This window comes from Hypomesus nipponensis, chromosome 11 (genome assembly GCF_054491055.1).
Source record: "Hypomesus nipponensis isolate SF chromosome 11, ASM5449105v1, whole genome shotgun sequence".
Lineage (NCBI taxonomy): Eukaryota > Metazoa > Chordata > Actinopteri > Osmeriformes > Osmeridae > Hypomesus > Hypomesus nipponensis.
This window is the reverse complement of record NC_140371.1, coordinates 16,351,250-16,373,019: the sequence shown is the minus strand read 5'-3', so window position 1 is coordinate 16,373,019 and position 21,770 is coordinate 16,351,250. Positions and strand designations below refer to the sequence as shown.

Sequence of the window (21,770 nt, the reverse complement as noted above, 5' to 3'; positions counted from 1 at the left end):
TGATGCAATTGATGCTAAAGTAATAAACCAGCATTGAAGCCGCTCTTTTATAAATATATAACGGTGTTATTTGTCAATATTAAAATGTTACGATTTTTTCTCAGACAATTCATCGTATAAGCGTGTGGTTCATGTTACATTTGGCTATCTTCCGCCATCGATTGCTTTTGTCTGTTCAAATCTGCCACCGTAAAGAGAGGTTTTCTGTTGTTCATGGTCTGACCAAAGTATGCTGCAATGTATTAGCCGACCGGCCCAGTTTGTGAGATACATCTCGATAGCGGGGAATAGTTGTAACATCAATCAATATTTTAGGTGAGTGCTGTCAGTCTTCTATTAATTACATACACCAAAATCAAATATAATTTTTTGCATTTTGATGCATGTTTAGAGAGCACCTCTGGTTACCTAGCTAAGTTGATGTGCGTGTTTAGCTAGCTTGCTAAAAAATTATCTAGCTAGCTAGAGCCTGACTAAGCGATTAAGCTAGCTAAGCTAGCTACGTTAGCTTGTACTTGCAGCACATGAGTATTTTATCTGCTACCTGTTGAGTACTTCACCCCTAACAGGCCTTAACAGCCAACCATAAACAAATTACCAGTAGCAGAGCACCAGTACTAGGTAGTTTTTTACTAACTTTCAATGAACCCAACCGAGATTGAGAATATGAGCCTGCTAGCCTGGCATCGCGAACGTTACCAAGTAGCGTTAGCTACTGTAAAACACATGCCGTATTCGCAGGCTGTATCAGCTGTTTTAGCTAGCTGTACAGCTAACGATTTACGAATCATTGCAAAGATTACACTTATTAAGTGTGGTACTAAGGTAGTGTTTGGTAGGCATGTGTTGTACTGTAACAGAACAGGTAGAGCTAGCTCTCTGGAGGCTTTAGCCAGGATTAGATAGGTTAAATTAACGTCATAATCAGTTTGTCTATTTTCTGTCTAAATACAAACTATCAAACCGGTTATAGTTATGAAACGACATCACACACCGCAAACTAGCTTGCCTACTTATATTGTGTCCAAGTTAACAATATACTCTAAATGAACGAACATTGATTTAGGACATTAGGTTACTATATTTATGTCCTGACTGACATCTGATGAGATGCCCCTGAAATATCATTCCCCCCTGGCAACAGGAATATGCTGGGCGGTCCTCATGGGAATTTAATTATACTTTTAAACCTATGCAGATCCCTCGCCTTATTGTGTGCAGGTTTGTGTCATCGCTACCCCTCAGAATGACCGACCCGGCCGTGAAGAGGGTGGTGAGTGACATCATCCGCTCCCCAGAGGACAAGCGGTTGTACAGAGGCCTGGAGTTCACCAATGGCCTCAAGGCTGTCCTCATCAGTGACCCCACCACAGATAAATCTTCAGCAGCTCTGGATGTACAAATAGGTAGGCCAGGTTACCTATACTTCCAACCTACCTAGATACTCTTGTATTCAACCCATTGAAACAGTTACTATTTCTATCAACACAAGCTCTATAGACACGCCTTCTGTACTCCATATCTTAGTGATGTATTACACCACTTGGTGACATCATTTATATTGTTCTCATTATTGACATATTTGCTTTCCAGGCAGGTTGTTGCATATCAGTCTCTTTCTGTCTCGCCTCTGTCTTGCAGTTAATCTCCCACTGTTCAAAAAAAAAAAAAAAAAAAAAACGTTTATTTTCCTAACTTATTTAAGCCTCTCTCTTATCATGCTGACATCTTGCATGCCTGCGTTACGGCAGTCTGATATCATTTCAATAATTTAGTCTCTTTCTAGCTAACCATTGGGCTTCTCTCCAGTGTTATGGCTGCTGTCAAGATGGACAATCAGCTCCCTTTACCTCAAGTATAGCTGTTTTTAGAATAAAAACAAAGCTGAAATGTCTACAGAGTGCAGGACTTTCAAAAGGTACATCCTGGAGGGAATGCAGCCTGTTGATAGTCTTGTCTTTCGTAGGATCTCTCTCGGACCCTGCAAACATCTCCGGCGTGGCCCACTTCTGTGAACACATGCTGTTTCTGGGGACAGAGAAGTACCCCAAGGAGAATGAGTACAGCCAGTTCCTGAGCGAGCACGCGGGCAGCTCCAATGCCTTCACCAGCGGAGAGCACACCAACTACTACTTTGATGTGTCCCATGAGCACTTGCAGGGGGCACTGGACAGGTGAGGCAAACTGCTTATATATATTAGGGGAGGCTACCGAGAAATGGAAGGCTAATTTATGCATTATGTATGTGACATTTCTTAAGTAAAAGGTTGGTATAGTAATGTCTTCAGGCATTAGTGTTAAACAAGGTGTGCCACTGTGTCTTAGGGCTGCACTGTATGGCAGTACTCATGAATCATGTGTCCATGTGCTATCAGTTTAGGGAGCCTACAATGGCTTATAACCAAGCTTGCTGCCTTACAAAGCAATAGAGAACATACTTTTCCAGTGAGAGGATGCTAGTTGTCTGGCTGTTGTACACTCAAGCCATCTCAGAAGAACGACCTACATGTTGACTACTGATTAATATGTGATGCTCCGGTGTTAGTCCCAGAGAGCCATCAGGTCACTACTTTATGTCTCTAGTTACCTATTCCTGGGGTGGCTTCTGTAACAACTAGTGTTGTCTACCCCCCCCCCCCCCACCCCCACCAGCACTACCTGATACCTCTGGGACAGTATCGGATCAGGTTCTCTGGAACTGGCAACTGCTGGGCTCATGTGTCAATTGCAGTGTTAGGCTCAGACCACTGAAAACAGAAAATGTGCGAATGTCTGAACCAAATGATCTCTACAGCGCCGCCCTCGGTGTCGGGTCTTCTGAGATCTGTCAAACCCACCGTTTCATGTGTGTGATGTGTTTTTGCAATGCTGTGAAGACATTTGGGCGAAGGATGCACTTTTGTTTTACGGATAACACCTGTTCATGCCTCACAGGCTTCCCTAAGTGTTCCTTAGTTGAACTGTAGACCACAGACCACACTGTAGAACTGAAGACCATCCGGACACAATGGGAAGCCACAGTTCTGAGGAACCGTATAAACCAGCCACAAAAGCATCTATAATCTGATTGAAAAAGAGGCCCTTTGTAATCTGGAGCTGCAGCCAGGCTCTTATCTTCCTAAATATATGCAAGCCTTCCTCATTTGCATGGTAGTTACTTTACAGCGTCGATTTGCATCGATGAAATGCTGCTGTCCACATACAGAGTAGTCATGTTAATGTGGATGTTATAGAATCCAGGCAATTCTTTACTTCTAATAACATGGAAAAGAGCAAAGTCTAATTGAACTGTAAACTTTTACAGCTGACTTATAAACTAAGATGGATGAGTGTACAATACCATCAACCTTTGTGTTTTTCACTTTGTAAGTTATTTAGCAGCCCTTGTTCATTTGACTCACATAAACACAAGGATTTCAGACAGGTTCGGGTTTGTGCGCCAGTGTGTTCATTTGCATGCCATGTTCCATGCACCTGTAGGTTTGCCCAGTTCTTCCTGTGCCCGCTATTTGACGAGAGCTGCAAGGACAGGGAGGTGAACGCTGTGGACTCTGAGCATGAGAAGAACCTGATGAACGATGCCTGGAGGCTGTTCCAGCTGGAGAAGGCCACGGGGAACCCTGACCACCCTTTCAGCAAGTTTGGAACAGGTGAAGACCTCCAACTGCTGTCCTCAATGACGAGGGGCTTTTGAACCAGTGACTGGTTACAGCCCAGCCTTTCCACCACTGGGTTTACGTCAACTTGAACCAAAATATTTATTATGTGGCGAGATCCAAGGGGGGGGAAGGAAGACTCAAAATAAGGACCACGCACACCTATGGCTTTCTTAGAATGGAATTGCTGGCTTATGTTGTGTTGTTTTTCTGTGTGGTATTTTAAACTCCGACCCCAAAATAGCCACTTGGTGGCAGCATTGAGTTATGTAAGCGTGACAGGAGTTAAAAATAGAACAGGATCAGAATGGCTCAGTCTTATTCAAGGTCCAGACACAAACACGGTCATGACATCCTACACAAGAACTCTCACTTCGTACAAATAGTGAGGCAAGTCATCTTGTTTACTGTAATACACTGTGTTGGAAATGCACACCTCCCTTGTCCCTGGCCCTGCTTGTAATTAGTCAGATGACTTTTGTAGTATTTCATATATCTTATAGTGATTTTATAAGTAAAAAATAATGTTTTATTTAATGCATTATTTTAGGTAACAAGTTGACCCTGGAGACGAGACCATCTAAAGACGGGATAGACATTCGCCAGGAGCTCCTGAAATTCCACTCCACGTACTACTCAGCCAACCTCATGGGACTGTGTGTGCTTGGGAGAGGTAGGCTCTGTCATCGGCTCAGCAGTGTGTTTGAGACGACGCATCGGCCCGGTCCAGAGGGCGAGACAGGAAGGTCCCAAAAGCCTTTGTTCTACTCCAGTCCTGCCCAGGGCTGGGATCTGCTGCATGACCAGTCCTGCTCAGGGCTGGGATCTGCTGCATCCTGCTCAGGGCTGGGATCTGCTGCGTCCTGCTCAGGGCTGGGATCTGCTGCATGACCAGTCCTACTCAGGGCTGGGATCTGCTGCATGACTAGTCCTGCTCAGGGCTGGGATCTGCTGCATGACCAGTCCTACTCAGGGCTGGGATCTGCTGCATGACCAGTCCTGCCCAGGGCTGGGATCTGCTGCATGACCAGTCCTGCTCAGGGCTGGGATCTGCTGCATGACCAGTCCTGCTCAGGGCTGGGATCTGCTGCATGACCAGTCCTACTCAGGGCTGGGATCTGCTGCATGACCAGTCCTGCCCAGGGCTGGGATCTGCTGCATGACCAGTCCTGCTCAGGGCTGGGATCTGCTGCATGACCAGTCCTGCTCAGGGCTGGGATCTGCTGCATGACCAGTCCTACTCAGGGCTGGGATCTGCTGCATGACCAGTCCTGCTCAGGGCTGGGATCTGCTGCATGACCAGTCCTACTCAGGGCTGGGATCTGCTGCATGACCAGTCCTGCTCAGGGCTGGGATCTGCTGCATGACCAGGGCTGGGATCTGCTGCATGACCAGGGCTGGGATCTGCTGCATGACCAGTCCTACTCAGGGCTGGGATCTGCTGCATGACCAGTCCTGCAGCACTATCTCTGCAGTTCCTCCTCTAACCTCAAACAAAGACCGAGTTCATGTTAGAAAGGATAGAAGAGCTCTACTTTTATTGATGCTTTTCCTACGCTGTAGTGTAATTAAATGATTTCTCCTGCTTGTCGAGCCACAGACTCGGTGCAGTCAAATTGGCCTTTAGATATGGCAGGGTGTCACCGCTGTGTTAATTACCAGTTCAGAAAGGGGCGTTTTGTAACACTGTGTCGAAACTGACTGCACCTGAAGGCCGCTTTTACGATGGCACGACATCATAATTCATAGCCTTTACATTTCCGTGCTAGAATGTGCCTGGTTGATGCGCGTTAGCAAACAGCAGTGACCTTTTTCTCATCGGTTGCATTCAGACCGACTCGGGATCGAAAAACGACTGTGAATCTTTAACGTGGTTCATTCTTAGTCATCCCTTGTTAATGGTTTTTTTTTTTTTTAACAAGGGAAACGTAGTTAATGACTGGAGTGTTTCAGTCGGCCCTCATGTTGTGTTGAGTCACATTTTAAATGTCACGTTTTAAATGTCCTTTGTCTGTGTGTGTATCCCCCCCCCCCAGAGTCTCTGGATGAGCTGACCTCCATGGTGGTCAAGCTGTTTGGGGAGGTGGAGAACAAGAACGTGCCTGTGCCTGAGTTCCACGAGCACCCCTTCCAGGAGGAACACCTCCGGGTGCGTCCCCTCTGCCGGCTCCATGGAGACACACATTTTGGAAAGCGGAAAACGTATTCACATCACTTTGAACCGTTCTGCGTTTCCCCCCCCCACAGCAATACTACAAAGTGGTGCCCATAAAGGACATCAGGAATTTGTACGTCACCTTCCCCATCCCTGACCTGCAGAAGTACTACAAGTCCAACCCAGGCCACTACCTCGGACACCTGATTGGTCACGAGGGTCCTGGCAGTCTGCTTTCTGAGCTCAAGTCGAAAGGTAGGGCATGCCGATTTACAGACACAGCTCAGGAAATGGTCCTTCTTCAGTTACTGGTATATGCAGGCTTATTTCAGAAGGATTTTCTATTGTTTGGATCAATGGTTGTAATATTGTTTTGTCGTTCTCGCCAGGCTGGGTGAACACACTGGTGGGCGGCCAGAAAGAGGGAGCCAGAGGGTTCATGTTCTTCATCATCAACGTGGACCTGACCGAGGAGGGACTGTGTAGGCTGCAGTATTCATCTGTGTTAGTCTGTGTGTGCGTGTGTGTTCCTGTGCACTGAGGTGTGTGTTTTGCTCCTTTTAGTGCACGTAGACGACATCATCTTCCACATGTTCCAGTACGTTCAGAAGCTGCGTACCGAAGGTCCCCAGGAGTGGGTGTTCCAGGAGTGCAAGGTCAGGGCCAGCACCTCCATCCTCTACGCCGTGGTGGTGGGAATGCATTCAGTCTGCCGTTTTCCCTGGAGTGTTACTTGCGCGTCATCGTCAAATGGTTTTCTCTGCAGGACTTGAACAACGTGGCCTTCAGGTTCAAGGACAAGGAGCGTCCCCGTGGTTACACCTCCAAAGTGGCGGGTTTACTGCACGTAGGTGGCTTCATTCTCCTCCTCCTCCTCCTCCAAAGGCCGTATCCACGGCAACGCACAGTGGAGCTCTGTGGCTCTGTTTGGGAGGTGATGTCACCAGTCTGCCTGGGCTGCCTGTCTCTCCTCTTGGCTCCAAGTCACTGTGGAGGAGAGCAGGAGATTATACCCTGGGCAAAATTAAACTGGCATTCTTGCTGAGGGCAAAACGATTACCATGGCAGTAAGCAGGGGCTGAGGATGTCCAGTATCTGCCCTTAAGAGCTCCTTATGAATGCTAGGCATATACAGTCGAAATACTGCTGAGCCAGACTGGAAAATACTGTTAATGATGTTTATTCTCAATTCACATGCCATTGTCGGACTGTCAATCGTCAGTACTCGACAACTATTGTATTACTACGTGCGTGTGCGTGTGCGTGTGCGTGTGTGTGTCCTGACGTTGTCCCATGTGTGTTGCAGTACTATCCCCTGGAGGAGATCCTGGCTGCAGAGTACCTGCTGGAGGACTTCAGACCAGACCTCATTCAGATGGTCCTGGACAAGCTGAGGCCGGAGCAAGTCAGGTTGGTCCACACAGAGCAGTCTCCCGGCTTGACCCGGGCCACACGCTCCCCCCTCCTGCACACCCCGAACCCCCACAGCTGGCCCCCTCTGCCACAGAGGCTACTCCTTATCTCTTGAGCTTCACTCTCCAAAAACGAAGCCGCCTCGAAAGCAAGTTCAGTTTTATATTCATGAGAAACTGAATGGGCAGAGAGAGACCTGTCCAGATGGCCTTTTTCATGCGAGGGATTGATGTTTGAGTCCAGGGAGAACACGCGCTGGCGTTCTTCTCTCACAACGTTACATTTTTGTCAGGGGTCTCCTTATGGAGATAAAAGATCCAACTTTTCAGTCGGCACCTTTGATAAAACTGGCGTCTGTATGGGATGTTTTGATATGAGCCGCTTTTCAATTTTCCCTTGAAAGTGAACGCACGGCAACTTTACAGATTCAATTTCCTCTCAGGCTTCAAAAGGCTGTTTGTTAGTCTAAAGAGAGGTATGTTAGGCCCCCGGGGGGCCCCCCTGTACTGTTAGACGGTGGATTGTGCTTTGGTAATGGGATTTCACATCAGTTCATGCTCCAGTTTGGTTCTCTTTGTGTGTCTGGGTGTACCTGCTGCTTCAGTCCCTGCACGGGAAAAAAAGTCAGTAAGGCATTTAACCGTATTCAGTCAACGTTTTACTATGTCACTATATGTTGACGTAGGGAAAATGTTTGACAGGATCTAAAAGAAGACGCATACTAGAGATAGTAGACCTTCGGTACATGAAAACATACCCTTGTATTTTTCAGTTAACAACAGCTTCTGCTATTGCCTATCAGCGTCAAGGGCTACCTCCTCTCCTTTGTAAACTTTGCATCCTAATTGTTGTAGGTATAAATAAATTCCTCGCTTCCAGTCAATGACATGACCTAAATGTCCAATGGTCACACCTGGGTTATACTTTAAAAGGAGTTTGAATCTTCCAGGGCTGAGTGGAGATGACCTATATTGGTTATATGGACCAAAAGTCTGTTTCCCCACGGACCCCACACCCTGTCACTGACCACAGAAGCACCACCACGCTCAGCTACTAGGCCGAAGATTGACGCAGGAGGGTGAAGATGACTCATTCTAAATGAGGCCATATCGATCGCACAACCAAGGTGCAGGACTTCCAAACATAGCTCATCGATTGGAGAGTAGCTCATCGATTGGAGAGTTACAATGCATGGATTCATCTCTCCTCCCCTCCGGCAACCTACAAATAGACCGCTCACATGAAGGATGCTGGAAAGCAACCCGATCCGGCCTGCTAAGTACAGGGTGCTGCTGTGTTGTAGTGGTAACAGAACCGGAGACGGGAGGGTTGGTTCTGGCCCGGCTTGTAGAAAGGGAAGGTTTTGTGGAGGCTTAGTAATCTGACCCATCTGCCCTCCTCTCCACAGGGTGGCCGTGGTGTCCAAGTCGTTTGAGGGACAGACCGACAGGACCGAGGAGTGGTACGGGACTCAGTACAAACAAGAGGCCATCTCTGATGAGGTCATCAAGGTGAGACGCTCACTCGACGTCAATGCCGCCAACACGCTAGGGAATAAGTGTTTGATGCAGCGTGTTCTTCAGAGTCTTTGCGGAGGTTTGAGTTTGTCCCCCCGCAGCCGAGTGGCTGGCACACCGCGGTGCATTGTGCGCGCCCCATGACATCTTGCGTGTTTCAGAAATGGGCGAATGCGGACCTCAACGGCCAGTTCAAGCTGCCCATGAAGAATGAGTTCATCCCCACCAGCTTTGAGATCTACCCCCTGGAGAAGGACTCTCCATCCGCCCCCACCCTCATCAAGGTAAACCTCTCCCTCCATCTGTCTCTCTGTCTGCCTTGCATCCCTCTCGGGGTCTCTCTCACTCCCACTCTCACTCTCATAGCCCTGCAATTTCAAAGCGCCCCTCATCTCTGCCTGCCAAACGGCAACAGACGTTAATGAAAGCCGAAGTACACATAAAGAGCTCCAAACGTGCGATCAGATTGTAGATGCTAATAGTTTAGTCAGGATTGAGACGGAACAGATTTAGCCCGAGCCGTCGGTTGATGAGGTGCCCTGATCGTGAGAAGTGAGCTGTTACCATGGCTGACAGGGCAGATCTTCCTGAGGAGCCGCCGCGGGGGTTGGCGGGCAGTGTTTCACTTCATTATACACACACACCCTGCAGGGTACAAAGGGAGGGGGAGGCTAGTTGGATGGGCCTCATTTCAAAGTGAGTATGCGCAGCAAACTCGTTCCTCGTCCGCCCTTGACTCTTGCTGATGAAACTTGCTGCTTTTGTCTTCCAGGACACGGCTATGAGCAAGGTGTGGTTCAAGCAGGATGACAAGTTCTTCCTCCCGAAGGCGTGCCTGAACTTTGAGTTCTTCAGGTTGGTGACCAAACCCAAGAGCCCTGGTTCAATGTAAACGTTTGAGGTTCATGGTACCATGTGACGGTGTTCAGTCAAAAAATGAAGATGGTTTTAATTATTTGTTTTTGTTTTTTTGGGCTCTCTTGCAAATGTCTCAACTGAATGACCTCACTTTAGCTGCTAATCCTTTTTGCACGATATGTAGGCTTCAGTGCTTCTGCTCGCTTCTGTTCCAAGGAAAAACTGTGGAGCTGCCTCAGTCGATGTAATGTGTGATTCATCACTGCCATTGTCTCTACAGCCCGTTTGCGTATGTGGACCCCTTGCATTGTAACATGGCGTACTTGTACCTGGAGCTTCTCAAGGACTCCCTGAACGAGTATGCATATGCAGCCGAGCTAGCCGGCTTGAACTATGACCTCCAAAATACCATCTATGGGATGTATGTAAGTATTCAGAATCCTCCTCCCGATTCCCATCGATTTTCACACGGCGTCTTCTGACCCCCCCCCCCCCCACACCCCACCAGCCAGACATCCGACCTCATGCATTCTCAACCTGGGCCTCCGTGTCCACCCTCCGCCCTGGCAGGCTGCGTCCTCCTCTTCATTCCTCCTTCCTCTCTCGCTCCCTCCTCCCTTTCCATCTGACCTCGTTACCGACTGCACACCCTGAGGCCCAGAGACGTCTGTCCGGCCTCCCCTTCCTCCACATCCTCCAATTGCTGTCTCTTCTGAGGCAGAGGAACAACTTTTTTTTCAATTGAAACTCTCCCCCTCCACCCCCATCAAACACAAGTGGACACCTCAGAGCTCTTTTAAAGGGCATGTTGTGTTCTACAGCAAAGGTGCTCGCTGTAGCGTCAGCGGCAAAAATTGGCCATCCCCGTCTGAAAAAGCTGGCTGCAAGGCTGCATATCCATACTCAGTCTTCCTGCTCTGTTTTGTCCCCCCCCCCCCCCCCCTCAAAACCACACATCTTTTTGTTCAAAAACCATGCTTTTTTTTGTTTTGTTTCTCTTCTTTCCCCGCCCGTCAGTCGCTACCTATACGCAGACCCCCTGCACTGCAACATGACGTACCTGTTTCTCAGGTTGTTGAAGGATGATTTAAAAGAGTATACATATGCAGCCCGCCTGGCAGGGCTGACCTATGGCATAGCCTCAGGGATGAATGCCATCCTCGTAAGTACAGCCTTCATCCCCCCGTCCGTCCCCCCCGTCCCTCTTTTCTAACTGTGCAAAGTGCAGGGGGGCACCAGGGAGGGCCCAGCTTGAGGCTTTGAGAATGCGCAGGACTGGCTTGTTTCCCCCCCTCCCCTCCTCCTCTTCTTTACGCTGCGTGTGTGTGTGTGTGTGTTGGTCGGTCTCTCTGTCTCTCTCTGAGGAAAGATGCAGCGTTGTCTTCCCCCTGTCTTGTCAGTCAGTGGATGGGGGTCTGTGTGGGTTTTGCAGTGTTGTTCATTGGCCGTCCTTCAAGGCAGGCAGTTCAAATGTTCATCGTTTTTCCCGGCTCGGTCGAGGCAGAGTTTCTCCCCAAACCAGCACAATTGTTTATTATGAATTGTTTCTGTTCACCCGTTAGCTTACGTGAAATGCAATCCTTATCTCGAGGATATCTCATCTAATGCCATGCTCAGAGCCTGAGCCAGCCTTTAAGGACTTGCTGTGCCGACAGATTCACTCAGAACACTTCCCCGTCACATACAAACAGAAATTGTTGAGAGGATGAGACAAAGTAGAACCTCTAGATGACATGTTCCTGCAAATTTTTTTGTTGTTGATTTATTACCAATCCTCTTTGGCAGCCATTTTTAATCTCCCATTGTTTCAATGTCAGCCAGACTGGGGAACAGTGTCTTCTTCTGTAGTCATCAGGAACCAAGCCAGTATCTGCTGATCCTCCTGACATATTTATGATTGCATTCTGCTGAGTTGTTTTTCCAAGAGAAAGTTTCAGGTTGAACTACATTGTGCAAATATTGAAACATTTGCCAACTTTTTAGTTTGGTGAACCGTATTTTTCACGTTAAGGTGCTCGTGTTCCCAATTTCACCTTTCTGTCTAAACTATAGTTTTGTGGTGGTGATGCCTACTAACCTGCTTCTACACCTCACGCATCCAAACTGTCTTTCATACACTTACTCCAGCTGGAATGGGATTTTCCATGTCAATATTTCTGTCTCTACATGATTAAAAACTGATATTGCTCTATACAACCGGTTTATGTGGATTCGATACACAAGCACTTAGTGTAGGCCGACATGTTCTCGCAGGAAGACTAATTGACTTGTCAGCAGTTGCGTGGATGGCTGGCGCTCATCAAGGGTAATGATGCTGAAGGAGGTTCGAGTCAACTCGTGTCAGAGACGGAGGGGGGGAGGGGGATAGCATTATTTTGTGAGAGGGAGGGAAAAGTGGGGCCATGGTTCTGCTGAGTCATGAAAAGCCAAAAGGTTTGGATGACGTTGCAAAGCCCTGCTCTGAATATCCTTGAGCGTGCTTGCATATTACTTTTATTTGCATCAATAAACACATTATTTGCTGCAGACCTTGTCTTTGAAGGAAAGTTTTCATGCATTTTCCTCAGAATAGAAAAAGATTAGCTTTCCCCCCCTGTAGGTTTAGCAAAGGAAGTTATTGAGTCATTCAACCTGTAACCTTGTCCTCGAGCAAGCAGAGGTTGACAACCTGGGTTCGATTCTCACCCCATTAGCACCTAACCCTTGTGCTGCTTGCGGGTCTTAAGGACCCATCGTTGTGCTGCGACAACTGTACCCAATACTAAAACAAGTAAAAAGCATTTTCATTTAATCTTTGCGCTGTGGGGGGTGTGAGACAGCCCGCCCGTTAAAAGAAAATGCTTCACTTTATTTTGGTATGAGGTAAGGTTGTCGCAACACGCGGGGGGGGCTCACAATGACCCGAAGAGAACACAAGGGTTAAGTGTAGGTGACAAAGATATCGGTCCAGATGGCCCATCCAGCTGAGCGTGTAAGAGTCTGTTCCCCAGCCGAGCGTGCTCTGAGCTGGGTCGACCGGCTCCGCGTGGACACGCTCGGTGCCCCAGAGCTGTTGTGTGGCTGGCAGGGTGTGACGCCTGGCTGGGTGGACTGATGCTTCCCCAGGAGGAAGCCTGGCAGCCTGGGAGTGCTCTTAGCGCTGTCCCCCCCCCCCCCCCCCCCCCCCCCTCCGAGGGCAGCTCGAGAACACACACTCGCGTGCTCGCGGTCACACACACGCGCATCCCACCAGCAGCCTGTTCACGACTCTCTGCATGTCCGTCCATGGTACTCATCCTCTCTTTGTCTCTGTCTCTCTTCCTCCCCCCTCCCCCTCTCTCTCGCTTTCTCGCTCTCTCTCGCTCTCTAACCCCCCGGTTGTCCCAGCTCTCTGTGAAGGGCTACAACGACAAGCAGGACATCCTGCTGCAGAAAATCATCGAGAAGATGGCTACGTTTGAGATCGACGAGAAGCGCTTTGACATCATCAAGGAGGCTGTAAGCACGACGAGGGCCGATGAGATCCTGTGTTTCATGTCACTGTTGAACTTGGGCCCTGATTGGTTGGTCTGTCCCATTCCCTTCTCCCTCAGTACATGAGGTCTCTGAACAACTTCAGGGCGGAGCAGCCCCACCAGCACGCCATGTACTACCTCCGCTTGCTCATGACCGAGGTGGCCTGGACCAAAGACGAGCTCAAGGAGGCTCTGGATGGTGAGCACCGGTCACCCATTTAGTCTGTTTCTCTCTCGCTCAATATTAATTTCTTTCCGTTTCCATCTCAGCCCCTTTCTTTCTTTCCAGACAGATCTGTATCTGCGTCGTTCTGTCTCAACCTCTCTCTTTCTCCCCTGTCCACCATCCTCCCTCCCTCCCTCCCTCCCTGCCCCCCGCTCCTCATATGAATGCCGAGCCAGTCAGCCCTTCCTCCACTGCAGTCTGCTCTCTGCAGTGTCGTTCTCCTCCCTGAACGCACAACGCCTCTCTGCCCCGCCTCTCCTCTCCTCTCTGCCCCGCCTCTCCTCTCTGCCCCGCCTCTCCTCTCCTCTCTGCCCCGCCTCTCCTCTCCTCTCTGCCCCGCCTCTCCTCTCTGCCCCGCCTCTCCTCTCTGCCCCGCCTCTCCTCTCTGCCCCGCCTCTCCTCTCTGCCCCGCCTCTCCTCTCTGCCCTGCCTCTCCTCTCCTCTCTGCCCCGCCTCTCCTCTCTGCCCCGCCTCTCCGTGTGCACACCAGGCTCAATTAGCCGAGAGGTCATGGCTTGCTCTCTCACCAAGGGTCCAGTACAGCTCGACAGCAGTCCCCCCTAATTGTTACCCACTTATGACTCTGTGCAGCCAGTCCTTGGGGCTCACAGCGCCCTTTGCCTGACCTTTTTCGATTCCTCCAGCCCTCCTGTCCTCTGTCCCTGGTCTGACTAGCAGGTGTGTGTGTGTGTGTGTGTGTGTGTGTGTGTCTCCTGTGTCCACTCCTCCTCTGCTCCCTCCATCTGTGGCCGCTCCTTCACATTTCTCCTCCTGGAATCTGGGTCAGACACTCTGTGAATTCAGATTGACCGACTTGAGCCTGGAGGATGTGTGTGTGTGCGCCCGTGTGATTGCATTTGAAGTGTGTGTGTGTGTGTGTGTGACGGTGATTTGTGTAGTCATTGTTTCTCTGCCCGTGACAGGACTGCTATTCTGCGGCATCGCCCACACGGGTGCAGTGCCTTCTGATCGTGTCCGGCCCTGATTGCAGGTTGGGAGAAGCTCCGTGATTGATTGCTCTTGTCTGGTTCTGTATTCCAGATGTCACTCTCGCCCGCCTCAAGGCCTTCATTCCTCAGCTATTGTCACGGCTACATATTGAAACCCTCCTCCATGGCAACATCACCAAGGAGGTTTGTTTTGAAGTTGTATGATTTCAGTGAGCAGACAATGTTGTACTTTATCAGCTCCTCACAGGCCTCTGTCCGACACGGAGGCCCTATCGTAAGGTGTGGTCGTGTGTCGCCCCCCCCCCCCCCCCCCTTGCGCTCACATCACGCCAGCCGGGGTCTTTTTTTTCTTCAGAAACCATCGACGGCTTAACGGGTTGTGTGCTGTCACCCAAAGCCTCCCGCTTCCTCCAATTCCCTTATCGGTTCTCTGGCCAGCTTATCGTTGACATCCCCTGATAAGTCCCTCAGATCTATTGAGGCTTTCTAAAAGGTCCCAGCTGCCAGCCAGCCAGCCGGCCAGCCAGGCCCTGCTAATGATGACTGTCCCAGTCGACAGGGCAGAGGATTGGATGCAGCATCAGGGGGGGTGGTGGGCCTCATCAACATAGAGACCCACCAGAGAGGCTCTGGTTACCAGGCATGCAGAACCGTGCAAACATCCAGTCACTATAAAGTTGTCTGATGGACTCGAGTCCTGGTTATCCGACATGGTGAACACCAGGCTGTTCCAGAGGGTCCTCGGGGAACTTCCTGGATGAATTAAACGGATCAAAAGGGAAATGCTTTGTAACATTTGAAAACTTCAAATGAAGCTGTCCTCTCTCTGTCCTCCCCGTAGTCTGCTCTAGGTATGATGCAGATGGTCGAGGACAAGCTCATCGAACACGCCCACACCAAGCCCCTCCTACCCAGCCAGCTGATTCGCTACCGAGAGGTGCAGGTTCCAGACGGTAGGTCAAGTGCTCTCCTTTACCCGACTGCCCTCCCTGCCACAAGCCTGTCGTGTGCCCTATAGTGACCCCAATGAAGAGGCCTTACCCAACAGTGGGACTTATCGTCACATCTTTGAAGCCTTATGTTTGACACACTAGTTCACAGGTAATAACGGTCTGATAAGATGCTTATTAACAATGTGTTAACAGACTTGCTCACCTACCCATGTCCTTATTACCTGTTAACTCGTGTTATTACAAGCACCAGGATCTGAAGTGTTACCTGACCTACATAACCACGATCTGTTGTTGTGCAACACCCTTGGTGTCTAGTGTGCCGCGTGCACCTAGGGGAAAGAGGTCATTAGCAAGCAACGTGGCAGTTGGAAACACAGACACTTTCTCTCATTCATATTCATACTCACACGTTATGCACCTGTGCTGCCCTGCTGATTACAGCAGGAGACTTGATATTTGTGCCAGGAAAAGCAGAACAGTCTGGGTCACCTGGAAACATCCTGGGACCCGCTGAAAGGTTCCAGCCCGTGTCCAACCAGCCATGCAGTCAGTCAGCCACTCATTAAACCAGTCAGTGAGTGAGCTTCCCATCAAACCAGTCGTGCAATCGGTCACTCATCCAGGCACTGTGTCCGGCACTCGTCCAACCAGCCGAGCAATCAGTCTGCCACTCGTCCAACCAGCCGAGCAATCAGTCTGCCACTCGTCCAACCAGCCGAGCGGGGAACAGAAGCAAGTGAGAAGGACAACCTGACCCTCAGGCTAATTAGCCAAATGACACAGCAGAGTTGGTTCTGAACAGAAGGTCCGCATGAAATGTACTGCCCACTCTTATGTCTTCCAGTTTCTGCTTTATGTCTTTATTTTGACCTTCCTAAGGAGAATCCTTGCTAGTTCTAGACGATGCAAACCATCTCGGTGGTTGCTCTCCCTTCTCCTTCGATTCAAAGTCTGCTCGATCACTGAGGGCTCAAACGCCGACGCCCCCTCCCTGCTGGGACGCCCCCCTCCCTGCTGGGACGCCCCCCTCCCTGCTGGGACGCCCCCCTCCCTGCTGGGACCCCCCCCTCCCTGCTGGGACGCCCCCCTCCCTGCTGGGACGCCCCCCTCCCTGCTGGGACGCCCCCTCCCTGCTGGAACGCCATCTCACTGCCGGGACGCCCCCTCCCTGCTGGGACGCCACCTCCCTCCCGGGACGACCCCCTCCCTGCTGGGACGCCCCCTCTCAGGCACCACTTCCCCTCAGATGAGGAATGAAGAGGGGCTGCGATGCCTCCACTCACAGGCGCTCGGCGAGTGGAAGCTGGGTGGCTTAAGAACGTGCTGTCTGGAGAGTGTCACCGCCGTCCTCGGTCTGAACTCTGCGCTCGTCTGCGATCGGGCCCTGCAGCGTGTGTTCAGAAGTCATTTCAATTCGGGAGCCAAGGCTGATGTAGTGTTATGCCGGCTGTCTTGGAGAACACTGTTTGTTCCAGAATGTTTTGATATCTAAGGTACTTCAGTCTTTAGTTCCACTTCCTGTTAGGTGGAGGATGTCATGAGTGTGCAGAGTTTAGGACTTTTGTCCCACAACAGCTTCAGTGATGTGGATCAATCAAATAGTCTGTCAAATAGTCAATTCATCTGTCTCTGTCTTCCAGGGGGTTGGTATGTGTACCAGCAGAGAAACGAGGTGCACAACAACTGTGGCATTGAGATCTACTACCAGACAGACATGCAGAGCACCCATGACAACATGCTGCTGGAGCTGTACTGTCAGATCATCAACGAGCCCTGCTTCAACACACTGCGCACCAAGGAGCAGCTTGGTGAGACCACACACACACACACACACATACACACTCCTGATCTGGAATATTTACAGACGCTAATGTTTTTTGTCGTATAATAACTTTTTGAGTCTGGTCCTGATCCTTTCGTCACCTCTGCCGTGCACCCCCCCCCCCCCCAGGCTACATAGTGTTCAGTGGGCCGCGCCGGGCCAACGGGGTCCAGGGACTGCGCTTCATCATCCAGTCGGAGAAGGCCCCCCACTACCTGGAGAGCCGCGTGGAGGCCTTCCTGCGCACCATGGAGAAGTCTGTGGAGGAGATGACCGACGAGGCCTTCCAGAAGCACATCCAGGCGTTGGCAATCCGCCGCCTGGACAAGCCCAAGAAGCTGGCGGCCGAGTGCGCCAAGTACTGGGGAGAGATCATCTCGCAGCAGTACAACTTTGACAGAGGTGAGGGCTTTGTAAACACACACACACACACGCACACCCTGGCTGGTGACCTAAGCACCCAGTTGAATCTTCTCAGGCGTCTGCTTCATAGTTATTGCGAGGACTGGGGTCCCTGTTAAGTTTCTCTGAGATTTGAATTCTGCAGGATTATCAGTCTTGGAGAATCCTTGGGGGAAGATTATCAGTTTTTTTGGGGTGGAGGAGCTGCACAAATTAGCATTGATTAGGCCCCAGAATAATCTTTGCCCAGAGTCTCTCTCTCTGGAGTGCTATTATAGATTGTAAATGGGCTGATTTGCTGGTAATCTGCCTAAAGGCCTGTACGACAGGGAGCAGACATTATGCGGAGGGGGAGGGTGGGGGAGGGGGGAGGGGGGGATTGGTAACGCACCGTCAGGCAGGATGAGGAGACTCCATCAAGGACACGGAGCTGTGGAGCAGCAGCCAGGAGGACCAGCTTAGCCCCGGCACGGCTCGGCCCCGGCAGGGTAACGGGGCTTTTCCCAGGCTACAGCGAGGATCCACATCGGGGAATTTCCTTCAGGAGTTGGGAAAATGTTGGATTTGTAATTATTATCAGTCATCTACTCGGCCTATTGTCTGTCCAAATCCTGCTTTCCTTTCTTGTGCCGATTTTTGAAGCTACCCATGGTTAATCCTGAAATGTTATGTGTTGCGTTTCAGACAACATTGAAGTGGCCTATTTGAAGACACTGACTAAAGAGAACATTATGCAGTTCTACAGGGTGAGTAGAGCTGTACTGTCACCATGGAGAAACTCACTTCCTGCCCTCTATTGAAACTACAATGTCACTCACGCTGTCTCCTCCACTCACTCACACACTGTCACACACGCACTGTCACACACGCACACACTGTCACACACGCACACACTGTCACACACTGTCACACACGAGCTCCGGGGTGGAGCGTGTGTATCCGCGTTTCCTCCCCGACACAAAACCATGACACCCTGTGTCTTCTCTACGTCTGTCTCCTCCCCTCCTCCTCCTCGGCCTGCTTCTATTCTTAGCCGTGGAGGTGACTGTGACACAGGCCACGCTCTCAGCATATCAGCCCCAGTAATGGCAGGTTGCAGCACAGGCTGCTTCCAGGGGATAAGGGAGGAGGGGTCGGGTAGAGGACAGAGAGAGAAAGGCATCCTACTATCTCCCCCCCAACAGCAGCCTCCCAGGCTCTGTGCTGAACCATCCGCAGCAGCTTCCTAATCGTCCAGCCATTAGCTCTCACCCTGGCATGTTCGCGCTCGCGCTCTCTCTCTCTGTGTCCCCGTCACCCGCTTCAGGACAAACAGGCTGGATATTCTTTTCGTGTGGCTACAGAGCAAGGAACATCTCCCATGTCTCTCCACCTCGCACTTTAGACCCAATGTCCTGTCGTACTCTGACCTCGTGCTCCTTCCCCTACCTCTCCTCGCAGGACCTGCTGGCCATCGAGGCTCCAAAGAGGCACAAGATGTCTGTCCACGTCCTCTCCAGGGAGATGGACTCCTGTGAGTATGGAGTTGGGAGGCAGCGATGGGCAGGAGTTGAGGGGGTGTGTGTGTGGAGGCATTTAAGTTTGCGGGCATGTTTATTTGTATGTGTTTGCCTTTCCTGCAGGCCCCGTGGTTGGAGAGTTCCCTGCCCAAAATGATGTCAACCTGGCCCCTGCCCCCTCCCTGCCCCAGGTAACGGCGGTGCGGAGCGGGACGTGCTCGTGAGCAGCCGTCACCTGTCTTGTATCCAACGCTAACAAACGGCACTGTTCTAATCCCCCGTCTCTGTCCCTCAGCCCGAGCTGGTGGAGGACATGACTGAGTTCAAGAGGAGCCTGCCTCTCTTCCCCTTGGCCAAGCCTCACATCAACTTCATGGCTGCCAAACTGTGAGGAGCAGCAGGCCAGCCCCAGAGCAGCATGGGAGCCCTGGGGGGAGGGGCGGGGGGGGCCTTCGTTCTGACCCCCCCTCCGCCAGCTGGAACACATGTCTGAGCAAGCCGGAATGTGTGTTTCTCCGTGTGTGTGTGTGTGTGTGTATGTTCATTTGTGTGTTAGTGAGTGAGCGTGGCAGGCTAGAGCCACTAGGAGATTCTGCTTGTGAAAGTGTGTCATTCACCAGTCTTGGAGTTGTGGTTTTCCTAGCTTGGATTACATAGGTCACACACACACATGCATACGGGCTCACCTCATATCTTAGCCTCGAGACGCAAACCATTCTTCTCACCGCTGTGTAGTCTGTTGTAGTGGAATAGTACTGACTTGAAGAACCACAACATCACAGGCCAGGACCTTGGGAAACCAGTATTTCTAGAATGATTCACCATGCCACAGAAGACATGTTTTTTTTATTTGACCTAGCCACAGTGACATGCTGCTTTGAGAATGAATTTTTGATTGTTATTGCAAGATGAGGTGAAGCCGTTTAAGCATAGGATAATAGCTCTGTAATGGTTCCTTCTGTCATTCAAAATATGTTGAACCATTTTTTCACTTTGTACTCATGCAACATGTCAAGACCACAACCTCCCTTGGGGGTTTCACAATGGCACTTTTGAGTTAACTCCCTGGGCTACAGTTCCAATATTTTAGGCTCATTTATATATAATCAGAATAGAATATCTGCCTTGTGAAAAAATTTGTTTTAATCAGTGTTCAATTTTTTGTTCTGTTTTTAAACTGGTAAAATGTTGGGGCCTTCTGAGGAGCTGTTTTAAACTGCCTATTTGGTGGATAAAACAAACAAACATTCATAATTATTATTTTTAATTGTGTGCATTCTACAGACTTGAGTATTTTCCAGACGTCATCTCAGGGTACCTCAGCGTTTTGATTATTTTTTTTGAGACTGAAGAAAAATAAAATTGCCCATTTGTCATTTACAGACGTTACATTTCTCTTAGTCATAAATGAGCTGTGTTCTTGAGGCAATGATCTTGAGTGCTCTAATCTGAATGAAGATTTAGGTTCTGAAGATCAAGATGACTTTGCCTGTGCCTTTCACTGGAGATCTGTGGTTGCTGGTTGTAACTACTCAAGGTCTTTATTAAACAGGGCATTGAGCTGAACACAGGAGGTTGACTGGCAAACTAGCTGCTCTGTCTCTGTGGGCAAGACGGGAGCAGGATTGTTGAGTTTTACATTTGCACTCTCTTAAAGACGCAGTACCCTTTGTAAGTGGACCTCGCCTTTACCCCCAAAATGTTTTTATACCTTTTAAAAAAAGGGACTTTTGGTGACGCAGCTGTTTGTGTTATGAAAACACTTATCACTAAGCAATAAACCTTTTTGAAGCAAACCTGAAGATCTAAATCTCAAAGCAAGTCTGAACTGTACTGTTGCGTCGTTAGGACAACTCTTGTGTATTGTGATGGCTGGTTGAATTTCGACCACAGCATCTTCGCTGCGATCTCAGATCCTCCCTTTGCTTCAGCCTAGTGTGTGGGTGCCACAGCTGTCTCCAGGTAACTAATGCATGGATCCGGTCGTACCAGTGCTGTCCGTTTGCCACAGCCTGGTCACTCAGGTGTCTAACAAACCACGCCAAGTCAAACCACCACTGGTGCCATGGACAGCAACTCGCTATGGCACAGCCGAGATCAGCTCCATGCAATTCCCAGTACTCAGGCCTACATCCATGAACTCTGGTGCTGTCGTGTAGGGAAGCAAAATATTCATGATGAGGTTTGTTTGAGAATTTGGTCATTACCTTTTGGAATACACTTTCTTCAAAGCAGAGTCTTTTTTTTTTCAGCATTTTACCATGTTTAACTACTATGGCATTTGGTAGTAGAAACCCATTCTAATTTAGTCCCTTTGTGTTGATCCATTTTAATCCTCCTGGCACTGTTCCCTTTAATTCTGCTTATTTAGGATCAGTGATAAGCAGTGTCGGCCCTGCCCTGGTAGAGATGTCATACTGACCTGAGGGCAGTATACTGTGGGTTTAGGAAGGACATGGGCCAACAACCAGTAGTACTTCGTCATTGCTTGGTAATGGTTTTAGTCAGGAAAGGCTTGTATATGACATATCAGGAAGGTGAGCCAGTGTCTAGTCTTTCTACAAAGATGGAATAACTAGATGTGGGTGAAGGTTATTTTGTTTTTTCTTTTTTACTTTTCATTGGAAACTTTATTTTGAGTTCGGGTGGGTTTGCTGCACATGTATCCCAGTATATAGATGGTTATTTTGTCATGTGTGTATGATTAATAAATGACTATGGATGAGCTATGGACATAAATATCCATAATCATTGACTTGTTCATTCAAGAATGTAATTTACCTTAAAGGACACACATTGAGGTTGAATGGGTAAAACCCATCACA

The 21,770-nt window shown here is 49.6% G+C and overlaps 1 protein-coding gene across 3 annotated transcripts; it reads left to right on the top strand.

Annotated features, from left to right (window-relative positions):
- Window positions 1-193: 193 nt before the first annotated feature.
- ide (insulin-degrading enzyme) lies at window positions 194-21,693 on the top strand. 3 transcript variants are annotated; one of them, XM_084709191.1, is made up of 25 exons: window positions 194-315; window positions 1,222-1,406; window positions 1,967-2,174; window positions 3,481-3,650; window positions 4,207-4,329; window positions 5,693-5,805; window positions 5,904-6,066; window positions 6,201-6,293; window positions 6,376-6,467; window positions 6,578-6,658; window positions 7,118-7,221; window positions 8,633-8,735; window positions 8,903-9,025; window positions 9,514-9,596; window positions 10,617-10,761; window positions 12,966-13,076; window positions 13,172-13,292; window positions 14,361-14,452; window positions 15,111-15,222; window positions 16,863-17,030; window positions 17,174-17,446; window positions 18,131-18,192; window positions 18,887-18,959; window positions 19,069-19,136; window positions 19,241-21,693. In XM_084709191.1, exons 1-25 carry the CDS (start codon window positions 230-232, stop codon window positions 19,334-19,336), a joined length of 3,048 nt encoding a protein of 1,015 aa, XP_084565317.1. In that variant the 5' UTR covers window positions 194-229; the 3' UTR covers window positions 19,337-21,693. The 3 variants fall into 3 exon arrangements, with proteins under 3 accessions (XP_084565317.1, XP_084565316.1, XP_084565318.1); XM_084709190.1 differs by lacking the exon at window positions 10,617-10,761 and adding an exon at window positions 9,880-10,024; XM_084709192.1 differs by lacking the exon at window positions 10,617-10,761 and adding an exon at window positions 9,880-10,024 and having other exon boundaries at window positions 223-315; window positions 1,199-1,406.
- Window positions 21,694-21,770: the final 77 nt, after the last annotated feature.

Bases quoted from the DNA above. Each gene is read 5' to 3' on its own strand.
- ide (XM_084709191.1), top strand. From the start codon at position 230: ATGCTGCAATGTATTAGCCGACCGGCCCAGTTTGTGAGATACATCTCG. The intron at 3,651-4,206 runs GTGAAGACCTCC...GCATTATTTTAG, and splicing joins TTTCAGCAAGTTTGGAACAG to GTAACAAGTTGACCCTGGAG. The intron at 15,223-16,862 runs GTAGGTCAAGTG...TCTGTCTTCCAG, and splicing joins AGAGGTGCAGGTTCCAGACG to GGGGTTGGTATGTGTACCAG.